The sequence below is a fragment of the Emys orbicularis genome, chromosome 1, assembly GCF_028017835.1.
Source record: "Emys orbicularis isolate rEmyOrb1 chromosome 1, rEmyOrb1.hap1, whole genome shotgun sequence".
Lineage (NCBI taxonomy): Eukaryota > Metazoa > Chordata > Testudines > Emydidae > Emys > Emys orbicularis.
The window spans coordinates 168,272,420-168,287,899 of NC_088683.1; the positions used below are offsets into that span (position 1 = coordinate 168,272,420).

General features: G+C 44.2%; 1 protein-coding gene across 1 annotated transcript; it reads right to left on the bottom strand.

Moving 5' to 3' along the window:
• Positions 1 to 10,091: 10,091 nt before the first annotated feature.
• RPL24 (ribosomal protein L24) lies at positions 10,092 to 15,315 on the bottom strand. Its single transcript, XM_065403104.1, has 6 exons — positions 15,207 to 15,315; positions 15,015 to 15,090; positions 13,471 to 13,581; positions 11,533 to 11,669; positions 10,836 to 10,899; positions 10,092 to 10,222 (listed from the first exon to the last, which is right to left on the bottom strand). Exons 1-6 carry the CDS (start codon positions 15,209 to 15,211, stop codon positions 10,142 to 10,144), a joined length of 474 nt encoding a protein of 157 aa, XP_065259176.1. The 5' UTR covers positions 15,212 to 15,315; the 3' UTR covers positions 10,092 to 10,141.
• Positions 15,316 to 15,480: the final 165 nt, after the last annotated feature.

Below are 15,480 nucleotides of genomic sequence, written 5' to 3' on the forward strand. Positions count from 1 at the left end.
CGTTATATCTGAATTCATGTTATATCGGGTCACGTTATATCGGGGTAGAGGTGTATTTATAATATGAAGCTATGTATTGTCATTTCTAACACTGCATAAGTATCACTGTTAAAAAAAATAGTTTCTCTAAATATTTCAAAGGCTAGTACTGCATGTGTATAGGCAATTACAAAATAAAACCTTCTACCAGGCAGACTATATGCTACATAATATGTACAAAAGCTTACAAATGGAGAAGTATGCATTAGGAACTCATATACATTTATATCTATCTGCTATCCAGTACAAACTATGGGCATGCAATCTACTGCTATTGGTGTACAGCTTTCAGTGTGAGACTAATCTGGTCAGCAAAGTTCAGTTGAAAATATAGAAAACTGTTATAACAACGTGAGATACTTTGACAATTAAGAATATGCGATGTGAAAAGATTTAATGTTAGTATACTTGCCTTTGCAACACCAGTAAAAATCTTTTAATACATTGTCTTTTGGTAGCTTTGACCAATAAACACATTAAGGTGTTGAAATTAACTTAAACAGTAAAAAGTGTAGCCAGTCATGCTGCATTGTAAAAAAAAAAGATACTTATGTTTGGTACCATTGTTTAACCTTGCTTACCATCTTACCCACTTGACAGCTTCCCATACCTCATCTAAATGTATATAAAATAAGCTTTTGAATGATGTGTGTATATATTAAATTCCAAAAATATAGCCATTTTTGGAGAATTGCTGCACACCTGAGTTATTTCTGAGTTTCTGTCTATAGCTGCAGGTTAAACCTGAGGCTTTCTACAGCAGAGAACTGAGCTAGTAGGATAGCACTAGTGTAAAATTCTAATAATGCAGCATGTCCACCCTAATTATGTTGTTTCGGTTGCAGTTTTGCCCCCTGTTCACACTTGCATTGACTACATAAAATTGCAGTGTTATTTGGATACCTATCTCAACGTTTCCTCGATAGAGTGGTTTCTGAAAGCCCAAAAGAACTGTGGAAAAAGGTGAAACTTCGGTGAAGGATCCTTGCCTGAAAATGGAGGCCAAGATAAACACGCAACTCTCACTCTACTCAGAAAGGAAGGGGTCTGCTAGTGTTTTTCCAAAGCACTTGACATGACTGCACTTAAGTGGCAAATATGCTGAGAGCCAAACCAATAGTTTACTGCATTTTTGATGTAAGGCCATGCACTTCAAAGCAGCAGAACCCATAGAACTTGATGTGGGCTTTTACTAGTTGGAGTACTATTTTTGGCCTTACCCCAGTCAAGCCAGAGACTACTGGGATGACATCTTGCAGCCTAGGCTGAACAGGAGGCTGCATAACCAGGTCCCACATATTTGTGCTGAGTTTTGCCACTCAACTGGTATGTGGGGAATATCTACTTACTGTGAAAGTCAGGGAGCAATCTGGCAAGTTCATGATGGACAGTGTTGCTATGAAGGGAGTGCATGGCAGTACATACTAAATGAAAGAGGTATGTAACTGAGGGATTTAAAGAATGGGAACTCCTTTACTGCTGCAGTTATTGAATGAACACATGGGTTCCAGCTTTTTCCTCCCGTCCCTCAAAACAAGCCCAGTTGTACATTAACAGGAAGTAATAATTAGCTACTGAAACTGTCATGGTGCAAGCCTCACTGGATCATTGTGGCACATAGATTTATATATATATAATCTAGAAAAGTGCACAACACATTAAGAATGCTGATTTCTCAGAACTAAATGACATTAAGGGTGTCAAGCCACTGATTCTGGACAACAACGCACAGCTGCTTTATCATTGGTAAGGAAATCATTCCATGATTACACATATTTGGAGAGATGCTGATTCAGTTACATGCAACAATGGCAGGACAGAGACAGTGTACTTTGGAGAAAGGGGGGGAAAAGATGTTGGTCATCCACAAGAGTTCAGCAACTAATATAGTCATTATGTTGAAATAAAGGTGAGGTAGTCATTGAAATTACACAGTGAGACTTGAAGTAAACTATGCCCGACAAGCTGTTGTACCCAAAGCTCGTTAGTAGTTCAATCCATTCAGTGCTGCAATTAGAAGTGCTCTGTGCACAGTTTGAAATGATGGGAAACAGGGCGGAAAGTGAACTAAATACCATCTTTGCATTACCCATCAGCTATTGTGGTAATGTTTCCCTGTTTATTTTTAACACAAATTATGTCCTTAAGCCTGTATTTCCATACTCTCCATTTTAAGTACAAATAACTTCTGGCTTTTGTATTTTTAATACTACAACATTCTAATGAGAATTCATAGCCTTAAAAACAGCTTAATACAGCTTTTGGTTTGGGAATAGTTAGCAATTGAAGTTGCCAACTAAATTTTAAGTACTCAATCCCAATAGCATATGTGTTTTGATCTTCCTTTCTGTATACCTGCAGGAAACATCTTGTAATTGGTGGAAATAGAGACTGAAGGTCTTAAATTTTAAACTGGGGCTGTCGATTAATCACAGTTAATGCATGCGATTAACTCAAAAAAAAAAAAGATAAAAAAAATGAATCACAATCGCACTGTTAAACAATAGAATACAATTGAAATTTATTAAATATGTTTGGATGTTTTTGTACATTTTAAAAAATATTGATTTATAGTACAACAGAATACAAAGTGTACAGTGTTCACTTTATATTATTTTTTATTACAAATATTTGCACTGTAAAAATGATAAAATTAGTATTTTTCAATTCACCTCATAAGTACTTAGTGCAATCTCTTTATCGTGAAAGTGTAACTTACAAATGTAGATTTTTTGCTACATAACTGTACTCAAAAACAAAACAATATAAAAAACTTTAGGGCCTACAAGTCTACTCAATCCTACTTCTTGTTCAGCCAATTGCTCAGACAAAGAAGTTTGTTTACATTTATGGGAGATACTGCGGACTGCTTATTTACAATGTCACCTGAAAGTGAGAGCAGGCGTTCGCATGGCACTTTTGTAGCTAGCGTTGCAAGGTATTTACGTGCCAGATATGCTAAACATTTGTATGCCCCTTCACGTTTTGGCCACCATTCCGAAGGACATGCTTCCATGCTGATGATGCTCGTTAAAAAAATGCGTTAATTACATTTATGACTGAACTCCTTGGGGAACAATTGTGTCTCCTGTTTTACCTGCATTCTGCCATATATTTCATCTTATAGCAATCTCGGATGATGACCCAGCACATGTTCGTTTTAAGAACATTTTTGTCAAATCTGCTGTGAAATACGAAGAAGGTACCAATGTGAGATTTCTAAGCATAGCTACAGCACTCGACCCAAAGTTTAAGAATCTGAAGTGCCGTCCAAAATCTGAAAGGGACAAGGTGTGGAGAATGCTTTCAGATGTCTTAAAAGAGTAACACTCCGATGCAGAACCCAAACCACCAAAAAAGAAAAAAAATCAACCTTCTGCTGGTGGCATCTGACTCAGATGATGAAAATGAACATGTGTTGGTCTGCTCTGTTTTGGATTGTTATCAAGCAGAACCCATCATCAGCCTGGATGCATGTATTTTGGAATGGTGGGTGAAGCATGAAGGGACATATGAATCTTTAGCACATCTGGCACGTAAATATCTTCCGATGCCAGCTACAAAAGTGACATGTGAATGCCTGTTCTCACTTTCAGGTGACATTGTAATCAAGATATGGGCAGCATGCTCTGCAACTTGTAACCAAACTTGTTTGTCTGAGGGTATGTCTACACTACGAAATTAGGTCGAATTTATAGAAGCCGGTTTTATAGAAATCGGTTGTATACAGCCAATTGTGTGTGTCCCCACATAAAATGCTCTAAGTGCTCTAGTCGGCGGACCGCGTCCACAGTACCGAGGCTAGCGTCGACTTCCGGAGCATTGCACTATGGGTAGCTAGCCCACAGTTCCTGCAGTCTCCGCCACCCATTGGAATTCTGGGTTGAGTTCCCAATGCCTGAATGATGCAAAACAGTGTCGCGGGGGGTTCTGGGTACATGTCGTCAGGCCCCTCCCCCTCCGTCAGAGCAATGGCAGACAATAGATTCGCGCCTTTTTACCTGGGTTACCTGTGCAGACAACATACCACGGCAAGCATGGAGCCCACTCAGCTCAGCTCACTGTCACCATATGTCATCTGGGTGCCGGCAGACGTGGTACTGCATTGCTACACAGCAGCAGCAGCTAACTGCCTTTTGGCGGTAGACGGTGCAGCATGACTGGTAGCTTTCATCGGCGATCTGGGTGCTAGCAGCCGTAGGGCTGCATTGCACCAGCCCCTTGCCTTTTGGCAGTAGATGGTGTATTACGACTAGTAACTGTCGTCGTCATACAGCAGTGGCTGGAACTCTGTATGTCCCCCAGTCCCCCAGTCATATTCTGCTGCCTTCACAATGACGATGATGGCTATCAGTCGTAGTATGCCATTTTCTGCCAAGCGCCCAGTATTTTCTGCTAAGCACCCAGAAGAGGCCGAGGGCGATCTGGGTGCTGGCAGATGTGGGGCTGCATTGCTACATAGCAGCAGCCCCTTGCCTTTTGGTAGAAGATGGTATATTACGATTGGTATTGTATTGCAGTGGCTGTCAATCATGGGCACCTGGGCAGACATGCTCAGTCCTAGCGAACAGTCTTGACGATGATGATGGCTATAAATCGTAGTATGCTATTTTCTGCCAAGCACCCAGAAGATGCCGAGGGCTATCAGTCATGCTGCACCGTCGTCTGCCAGCTTAAGATGTAAAAAATAGATTTGTTCTGTATTCATTTGCTTCCCCCTCCCTCCGTGAAATCAACGGCCTGCTAAACCCAGGCTTTTGAGTTAAATCTTTGGGGGGCCATTCTGTGTGACAGTTGTTTGTGTTTCTCCCTGATGCACAGCCACCTTTGTTGATTTTAATTCCCTGTACCTGTACGCCATGTCGTCACTTGCCCCTCCCTCCCTCCCTCCGTCAGATACTAGTTTCGCGCCTTTTTTCAGACCAGATGCCATAGCTAGCACTGGGATCATGGAGCCCGCTCAGATCACCGCGGCAATTATGAGCACTATGAACACCACGCGCATTGTCCTGGAGTATATGCCAAGCCAGGACATGCCAAAGCAAAACCAGGACCAGCCGAGGAGGCGATGGCAGCGCGGCGACGAGAGTGATGAGGAAATTGACATGGACATAGACCTCTCACAAGGTACAGGCCCCAGCAACGTGGAAATCATGGTGTTACTGGGGCAGGTTCATGCCGTGGAACGCCGATTCTGGGCCCGGGAAACAAGCACAGACTGGTGGGACCGCATCGTGCTGCAGGTGTGGGACAATTCCCAGTAGCTACGAAACTTTCGCATGCGTAAGGGCACTTTCATGGAACTTTGTGACTTGCTTTCCCCTGCCCTGAAGCACCAGAATACCAGGATGAGAGCAGCCCTCACAGTTGAGAAGCGAGTGGCGATAGCCCTGTGGAAGCTTGTAGCGCCAGACAGCTACTGGTCAGTCGGGAATCAATTTGGAGTGGGCAAATCTACTGTGGGGGCTGCTGTGATCCAAGTTGTCAGGGCAATGAAAGACTTGGTGATATCAAGGGTAGTGACTCTGGGAAACGTGCAGGCCATAGTGGATTTACTGCAATGGGATTCCCAAACTGGTGGGGCAATAGACGGAACCCATATCCCTATCTTGTCCCCGGAGCACCAAGCCACCGAGTACATAAACCAAAAAGGGTACTTTTCAATGCTGCTGCAAGCCCTGGTGGATCACAAGGGACGTTTCACCAACATCAATGTGGGATGGCCGGGAAAGGTACATGATGCTCGCGTCTTCAGGCACTCTGGTCTGTTTCGAAAGCTGGAGGAAGGGACTTTCTTCCCAGACCAGAAAATAACCGTTGGGGATGTTGAAATGCCTCTCGTGATCCTTGGGGACCCAGCCTACCCCTTAATGCCATGGCTCATGAAGCCGTACACAGGCAGCCTGGACAGTAGTCAGGACCTGTTCAACTACAGGCTGAGCAAGTGCCAAATGGTGGTGGAATGTGCATTTGGACGTTTAAAAGCGCGCTGGCGCAGCTTACTGACTCACTCAGACCTCAGCGAAAAGAATATCCCCATTGTTATTGCTGCTTGCTGTGCGCTCCACAATATCTGTGAGAGTAAGGGGGAGACATTTATGGCAGGGTGGGAGGTTGAGGCAAATCGCCTGGCCGCTGATTACGCGCAGCCAGACACCGGGGCGGTTAGAAGAGCACAGCAGGGCGCAGTGCCCATCAGAGAAGCTTTGAAAATGAGTTTTGTGACTGGCCAGGCCACAGTGTGAAACTTCTGTTTGTTTCTCCTTGATGAACCCTCCGCGCCCCCCCCCCCCCCATCCGGTTCACTCTACTTCCCTGTAAACCAACCACTCCCCCCTCCCCTTCGAGCACTGCTTGCAGAGGCAATAAAGTCATTGTTACTTCACATTCATGCATTCTTTATTAATTCATCACACAACTAGGGGGATAATTGCCAAGGTAGCCCGGGATGGGTGGGGGAGGAGGGAAGGAAAAGGACACACTGCAGTTTAAAACTTTAACTCTTATTGAAGGCCAGCCTTCTGATGCTCGGGCAATCATCTGGGGTGGAGTGACTGGGTGGCCGGAGGCCCCCCCATCGTGTTCTTGGGCATCTGGGTGAGGAGGCTATGGAACTTGGGGAGGGGGGCTGTTGGTTACACAGGGGCTGTAGCGGCGGTCTCTGCTCCTGCTGCCTTTCCTGCAGCTCAACCATACGCTGGAGCATATCAGTTTGATGCTCCAGCAGCCGGACTCTTGCCTTCTGTCTGCAAGCTGACGCCACCTATCCTCTTCAGCCCGCCACTTGCTCTGTTAATCCCACGATTCAGCCCGCCACCTCTCCTCTCGTTCATACTGTGCTTTTCTGTAGTCTGACATTGACTGCCTCCACGCATTCTGCTGTGCTCTGTCAGCGTGGGAGGACATCTGGAGCTCCGTGAACATATCATCCCGCGTCCGCCGTTTTCTCCTTCTAATCTTCACTAGCCTCTGTGAAGGAGAAACATTTGCAGCTGGTGGAGGAGAAGGGAGAGGTGGTTAAAAAAGACACAGTTTAGAGAACAATGGGTACACTCTTTCACGTTAAATTTTGCTGTTCACATTACACAGCACATGTGCTTTCGTTACAAGGTCACATTTTTCCTCTTATATGGAGGGCCTGCCGGTTTGGTGTGAGAGATCACTCACGCAGTGCCAGGCAACAGATTTCGGCTTGCAGGCAGCCATGGTAAGCCACAGTCTTTTGGCTTTTTTAACCTTCTTAACATGTGGGAATGGTTTCAAACAGCAGCGCCCTCATTTCCCATATCAAGCACCCATTGGGTTGGCCATTTAAAATGGGTTTGCAATGTAAAAGGAGGGGCTGCGGTTTCCGGGTTAACATGCAGCACAAACCCAACTAACCCCCCTTCCCCCCCACACCAAATTCTCGGGGATGATCACTTCACCCCCCCACCGCATGGCTAACAGCGGGGAACATTTCTGTTCAGCAGAGCAGGAAGGGGCACCTCTGAATAAAATGTCCCCTTAATAAAATCGCCCCATTTCAACCAGGTGACCGTGAATGATATCACTCTCCTGAGGATAACAAAGAGCGATAAGGAATGGATGTTGTCTGCATGCCAGCAAACACCAGGACCATACGCTGCCATGCTTTGTTATGCAATGATTCCAGACTACGTGCTACTGGCCTGGCGTGGTAAAGTGTCCTACCATGGCGGATGGGATAAGGCAGCCCTCCCCAGAAACCTTTTGCAAAGGCTTTGGGAGTACATGAAGGAAAGCTTTCTGGAGATGTCCCTGGAGGATTTCCGCTCCATCCCCATACACGTTAACAGACTTTTCCAGTAGCTGTACTGGCCGCGATTGCCAGGGCAAATTAATGATTAATCATTAAACACGCTTGCTTTTAAACCATGTGTAATATTTACAAAGGTACACTCACCAGAGGTCCCCTGTGTGCCCACAGGGTCTGGGAGCACGCCTTGGGTGAGTTCGGGGGTTACTGGTTCCAGGTCCAGGGTGATAAACATATCCTGGCTGTTGGGGAAACCGGTTTCTCCGCTTCCTTGCTGCTGTGAGCTATCTTCCTCGTACCCCGAACCCGCTTCCCTGTGTGTTTCTCCAGTGACGGAGTCATAGCACACGGTTGGGGTACTGGTGGCTGCACCCCCTAGAATGGCATGCAGCTCCGCATAGAAACGGCATGTTTGCGGCTCAGCCCCGGACCTTCCGTTTGCTTCTCTGGCTTTGTGGTAGGCTTGCCGTAGCTCCTTAATTTTCACGCGGCACTGCTGTGCGTCCCTGTTATGGCCTCTGTCCTTCATGGCCTTGGAGACCTTTTCTAATATTTTGCCATTTCGTTTACTGCTATGGAGTTCAGCTAGCACCGATTCATCTCCCCATATGGCGAGCAGATCCCGTACCTCCCGTTCGGTCCATGCTGGAGCTCTTTTGCGATCCTGGGACTCCATCACGGTTACCTGTGCTGATGAGCTCTGCGTGGTCACCTGTGCTCTCCACACTGAGCAAACAGGAAATGAAATTCAAACGTTCGCGGGGCTTTTCCTGTCTAACTGGTCAGTGCATCTGAGTTGAGAGTGCTGTTCAGAGCGGTCACAATGAAGCACTGTGGAATAGCTCCCGGAGGCCAATAACGTCGAATTCCGTCCACACTACCCCAATTTCGACCCGCTAAGGCCAATTTTATCGCTAATCCCCTCGTCGGAGGTGGAGTAAAGAAACCGGTTTAAAGGGCCCTTTAAGTCGAAAGAAAGGGCTTCGTCGTGTGGACGTGTCCAGGCTTAATTCGATTTAACCCTGCTAAAGTCGACCTAAACTCGTAGTGTAGACCAGGGCTGAGTGACTGGCTGAAGTAGGACTGAGTAGATTTGTAAGTTCTAAAGTTTTACATTGTTTTGTTTTTGAATGCAGTTATTTTTTGTACATAATTCTATTCTAATTCATTATAAAGATATCACTGTTTTTTACAGTGCAAATATTTGTAATAAAGATAAATATGAAGTGAGCACTGTACACTTTGTATTCTTTGTAACTGAAATCAATATATTTGAAAATGTAGAAAACATCAAAAATATTTAAATAAATGGTATTCTATTATTGTTTAACAGTGCGATTAGTCACAATTTTTTTAATCACTTGACAGCCCTATTTTAAATCCTAGACCAGGGGTTCTCAAACTTGGGGTCGGGACCCTTCAGGGGGTCACAAGGTTCTTATATGTGGGGTCACAAGGTGTCAGCCTCCACCCCAAACCCCACTTTGCTTCCAGCATTTATAATGGTGTTAAATATATAAAAAGTGTTTTTAAATTTATAAGGAGGGGTCACACTCAGAGGCTTTCCATGTGAAAGGGGTCACCAGTTCAAAAGTTTGAGAACCACTGCCCTAGACCCTTCTTAAAGGTCTCTCTTATGCCACTCACCTCACACCATTTGAGTGGGGTTTATACTTAGTGTGGTCCTATTTTGACCCTCCAGCAGACAGTCTCCTGAAAGAAATCAGCTTTACTCATACCACTGCACAGTGCAGACATAGCATCCTATTTAAAAGTCTAGAGGACCCTGCTGTAGGGCAGATCCCTCCAGCAACTGCAATCACCACCAACACAGAAAGCAAAGTATAATTTCTAAGGATATGTCCACACAGCAAAGAAAAACCCAGGGCTGGCCTGTGCCAGCTCCCTCAGGCTCAGGAGGCTCCAACTGTGGGGCTGTTTCATTGCTGTGTAGACTTCTGGGTTCAGACTGGGAGCCGAAGCTCTGGAACCCTCCTGCCTCACAGGGTCCAGCTGTGGTTGACAAGTTGCTGTTTAGACACACCCTAAAAGTGTCTTAGTGGAATCCCGTATGGTTAACAGTTACAGTAGTAACTGGCTGAGTTCAGGGTGTATGTAATTGTGGTTACATTTGATCCTGTTGCCTTCCAATAGCTAAGGTAAATTTTTGTACAGGGAGTAGGCATATTTTCATTACCTAGTCAGCCAAAGCAGACTTTAATCACTCTTTAAATGAGCCCATATATGTAAACCTAATAAAACACTGCACAAGTCATGAAGGTCAGTCAGATGTTTATTTAATGCAACCAACTACTGTTTGACAAGTTAGCGCTTTCCACCAACACGAGGAGCAGAAACTTTCACTGGCTTCATAATCTTTTGTTTAGGTGCAGCCTTTGTGGGAGCCTGTAAAGAGACATTAAACATGATTGAGGGAGGATGAAATTTAGTTCTCCAAACAAATGCTTCCATTTTTGGCTTTGAAAAGCTTTGCCAAATAATCATTTGATTAGGACATTTATGTCAAGTCTACTAGAGATAAGACACCAAAGAACTGACTGGCACTGCATAACATTGTCAACACTATATATATATATGCTGTATTACCATTACTCACTTCAGCATGGCCTTATCGCAGTTTAAGCTCAAGTATTCAAGCTGCTAATTACATGGAGGACAAAGTAGATGCTATTGCTTCCCAAAATAGGCATACATCAACACATTAATACAGAGTCACTTATGGGGCTACTGAACTAATTATCTAGCCAAAGTCTTCTCTCAGAGGCAGTTCACAACTGAGGAATCCTGATAAGATAGCAGTATTTTAAGTATAAGATTACTCTTTCAGATATTGTTCACCCTGAATAACCTGTGTTGAGCTTTAACACAAAGCCTGGGCAATGTGGTTTCGATAACCCAGAATGCTGAAGTTTCCAGTTAAAACATTTTGCACTACCATATACGACCATATTTCAGGATGCAATTAGACAGCACCTATTCATTGCCGAATGGATGTTACCTTTGTTGTAGAGGGTGTAGACTTCTTGGTTGCCTGCTTAGCCTTCTTGGCTTCTTTGGCAGCCCTGTTAATTTATAGCAAGAACTATAATGAACAAATTAACAGCTATTTATTTCTCCCACTCACCCAGATCGCTCCCTTTCAAAAGTGAAGCAAGTTCTATTAAAATAGGTGAAGTAATTAAAAAGTCCCCATGAGACAAACTTAAAAATAAGATATGTTGGCTCTCCTGTCTTCAGCCACATGAAGCATCCCAAAAGGTTCACCAAGGCCCTTAGATTAGTTATATAACAAGACGCTTGAGTATCATGACAAACTACATTTCCCATGCCCTGAACTGTATTTCCTCAGTATTTCAGAAATTATTTCCTCACCCACCTTGTCTCTCTATATTTCCTCACAAATTTTAATTAAATATTAGTAAAATGGCAAGTCTCGTTATGATACCCTGACATCATACCCAAGTATTGGGATAATGCTAAATTTTTAAAAGCTCAAGCAATATTAACAAATTTTATGTAATTTAGTATTTTACAGTCCCAAGCAATTAGTAGCGAATCTCTCTAAGTTTGTTTTCAACAGCCTGCAGCATGCAAAGCACAGAGCTCTTCCACAGCTTAGGGATTTGTAAAGGAAATCATAATCCATAATTTTGGAAATATTAAGGAAATTGCTGCAACTGACTAGAGATTCTCACCTAATGGCTTGTTCTCGCTGGGCCTTTCGCACTTCAGGCTTCTGATTTCTCTTGGCCATTATTTCAGCCAAAGATGCACCAGTGATAGCCCTCTGGAACTTGACTGCACGGCGTGTGCGCTTCTTTTGTATTTCTTCCTAAAATGGGAGAGGTTTAAAATAGATTAGTGCTACAAAAAATTAAATAAAAATACAAATGAACAAAAAACCCACAAGAGGCAATTAGCAAAGTGGTTGCTGTGAAGTCCAAATTTATCTGCAGCTATCAAACAGTAGTATACAGAATTACTGTAGTACCTCAGATACGTCAAACAGGAAATTACTCTGTCTTGGCAAATATTGACTAATGGTAACGACTATCTCTACTTTAAGTGCAGACAAATGAATCCAACAGTAATAGTCACTGAATTCACAGACTATTACAATGTATAGAAAATAGCTAGCTAAAAATTAAACTTTTTAAACATAAATTCCTTATGACTGACTAGAAACAGAATGCCAATTAGCTGTATCCAGCTTATTTATTATAATGGTCATGGAATGAACTTCAAAACATACGATGAATCTTTAGGAAACACTACAAAACCTTCCTCTTTGACAAAAGCTTTCCCTGCATAACCAGAGTATCAGCTACACTGCTCCTCCAGACCTCTTTCCAAAGTCCTACATTCAAGAACAACTTTCTATAACCCCAAAAGGAAGAAGAATCAGAGAGGCTGCTTGGACTCCGCAAGGGACTTCAACACTGCCAGCCTATTTTAAGTGGCAGATGCTCAGGTATCACAGTGAAGAGCAGCTGTACAAAACCATAAAATAACAGTTTTGTTCTTCCTCCTTGCCTGACATTCAGTGAAAAAAATTGGAATAAAAAGTGCATCTTGTTACAGGTTAACTGGGGCCCCAGGCAATTGCCCTGCTTGCTGGCCCTGGCTTTTATATGCAGAAAAATAGTTGTGGCAGATGGGCCATGGAGGGTTTTTTTGTTGTTGTTGTTTTTTTTAAAGCATGTTGGCAGGGGAGGGGGAGGAGGAAGAGGCTCAGAAAGAAAAAGGTTGATAACCCCTGGTTGTAGACATACCCTAGCTATAGTTCTCTGCGCCAATCAAACCAAATGCTAGAAACCCTCCTAACTTACTAGGATTTTACAGAACACTTTCCATTATATGACTAAGATCTTTAAAAGCCCATGCACCTGGAACATAAATAAGGCCACTGGAAATACACACAGAAGAAATGCCACACTGTAGCCCTGATGAAAATACTTTTGTATCTCATAAAATTTCAACTTCACAGCCAAAATTTTCAGACAGATGAGAGCATTTTTGATTTCGGCTGTTTGCAAAGATAACATTCTAAAACTAGTTTACCATACCACCACAAACAGTGCATTTATAAAATTTCCACTTTTAGAAAAACAAAACAATCAAAGTTACCACCTATGGATTAACCAAGCACCCCACTTTATACAGATCAATTTTTAAGTCATGAACAGTTAGTCAGTTTGTCAGTCCCTAGCCCTGCATGGCCTTGACTGAGGCCTCAAGGCACTACTGAAACATACATTAGTAGTTTGTGCTCAACAAACAGCCACCTTTCAAATGTGAACCAACATAATACTATCTCCCCAAGACTGCAGCCATGGTGTCAGATTAACCAGTCTTCATTTCAATGTGCTTGTCATTAGCAAAGCTATGAGTCTAAGCATTGGAACTACATGGAGATAGTGTCTGTGTGTGTGAATGTCTTCACAGTCATGAGGGCTTGAAAAACCTCTTTACAAACATGAAGGTTTACATTCTACAGAACTCAATAGTTTAGGCTCCCTATGATGTCCAGAGAAACCTTTCACTTACCTGCTTGGTAAACTAGATTAAACTTTCAAGTGAAGAATGGTTTCTAGTCAAAGCAGTGTTAGTCACAACACATGAAGTATACTTACAGACTGTCCTTTCTTGTGTTTGCGCCTGTACAGAACAGTCCAGTTGATCTGACGGGGGTTTCTCTTGGAAAGAAATGCAGACTCGCATTTTGCATTCAAAAACTGAAAAACCTGGGAAGTCGAACACATATTTTTAAGGCAACTTTGTTGCTAGTAAAATACCAACAGAAAACATAATTGTAGTTGTTAGGTAGCCTTTCCACATCACTGACGCATTAAAGCCTTCAACTCTCTCTTCTTCTTTTTTTTTTTTTTTTTTTTTTTTTTTTTTTAAGTACAGCCTCTTCTAAAGAAAAATTCAAATACATGTACCACATGACATCAGATTCAAAGCATCTTTTGAGATTAAAATAAATTAAACTATACATTGTTATTAAGAAAAGTGGTGTGTTATAGTACAGAAAGACATTCTTCTATGGACTGTAGCATCCTAGTGCAAATTAAGACTAATTTCTAGGTTTATGTTTGATAATCTGCATGCTAGTCTTTTCATGGCAAAAATAACAAGAAAATGCTACATGATATCTGAAAGTAAAGAAATTCAAACTCCAACTTATATCCCTGCTTTCCATCTAACCATCTGGGTGACCAATGAAAGCATAAACATTAAACACAAATTTCAAGACTTGAGTCAATGGTTATACTGTGTATCAGGCTAAATGTCTGACTACTCCAGTGAGTACAAACAATTTTCCAGTACACAGGAACTGGAAGCAGGCAGGTCTTTGATAAAACTAATGATTAATGCTTGAATACTGATCCCTGATCACACAATAAGGAGTGCCTGACATCAAAATCCCACCAAAATCCCAGCTCTCATAATGTTCACATGTCAAGCTATGCTTTCAACAGTAGACAAGCGAATGTGGCACCAATTGTGTAGTACAATCTATGCTTTTAAAAAAGCCATCCCCCACCTGGGGGGGGGGGGGGGAGAAAGATAATGCCAAGATAAAAAATGTCAGTACATTTAGACCAATGTTTGCTGAGATTCACTACACTACTACTCAAGGGGAGTCAAACCTTAATGCTTACAGGGGAACAAAAGAGCTTCTGTCTTCAAGGAAGGAGCATCTGTCTGAAGTTGAATCTTAGTGACCCAGACACAGTGAACTCCATTCCACTCAGCGTATTGGCTTTGGCAGCACAAACGGGTGAATCAATCTACCCGGGATTCTTTCTACAGGGCCTAGTGATTTCAGACCTGATGCTTAAAGCCACCCCTTTCCCAACCACGAATGAACTACTCTTTGCCCTCAGAACCGCAGCCCGCCAGACCCAGACGCACCACAGTCCCCTCGCCAGGGCGGCCGGGCTACGAGGCCCCAGCGCGCAGCCCCACCCGATAGGGGAGCCGGGGCCGGCCCGTTCACCCAGTGGCCTCGGGCCGCCCGCCGCTTCCATTCAGCAGCCGGGCGGGGTTCGAGCTCTGACTGGGGGGTCGCCGCTCGCAGGCCGGCTCAGCCGGTGCCACGATCCCGCATGGGGGTGCGCTTGACCCCGCCCCCAAGCCCGTGGACCCCGCTCCGAGCCCGGCCCCTCACCTTGCCGTCCGTGCGGGCGTAGCGGCGACCGTGACCCGGGTAGATCTTGTAGCCGCTGAAGCTGCACAGCTCGACCCTGCGGGGGAGAGTAAGCAGAGCGGGTTAGCGCCGCGGGGGAGCCCGGCCCGGACCCGCGGGGGGGCTCGGCCTGGAGGATGGGGCCGGATGGTCTCGCCGGTCGGCGGCACTTACTTCATGATGGCACCGGCAGCTCCAATGACTCCAGCGGCCAAGAGAAAGAGAGGATCATGGGAAACTGCCTTCTATACCCGGCGCAGCGCACGCTGGGAAACGCGCGCCGCGCAGTGCGTCACGGGAGGAAGCGCCCCGGTTTCAGTCCGAAAGGGACTTCCCCCCACACAAAACTCACTTAAAAAATGGCCGTTGGGGGCGACGCAGGGCCTCTGGTCTAGGGGGTCCGCAGATAAAATACCCAGAAATTATTTTTTTCCCGCGGCTTAAAGCA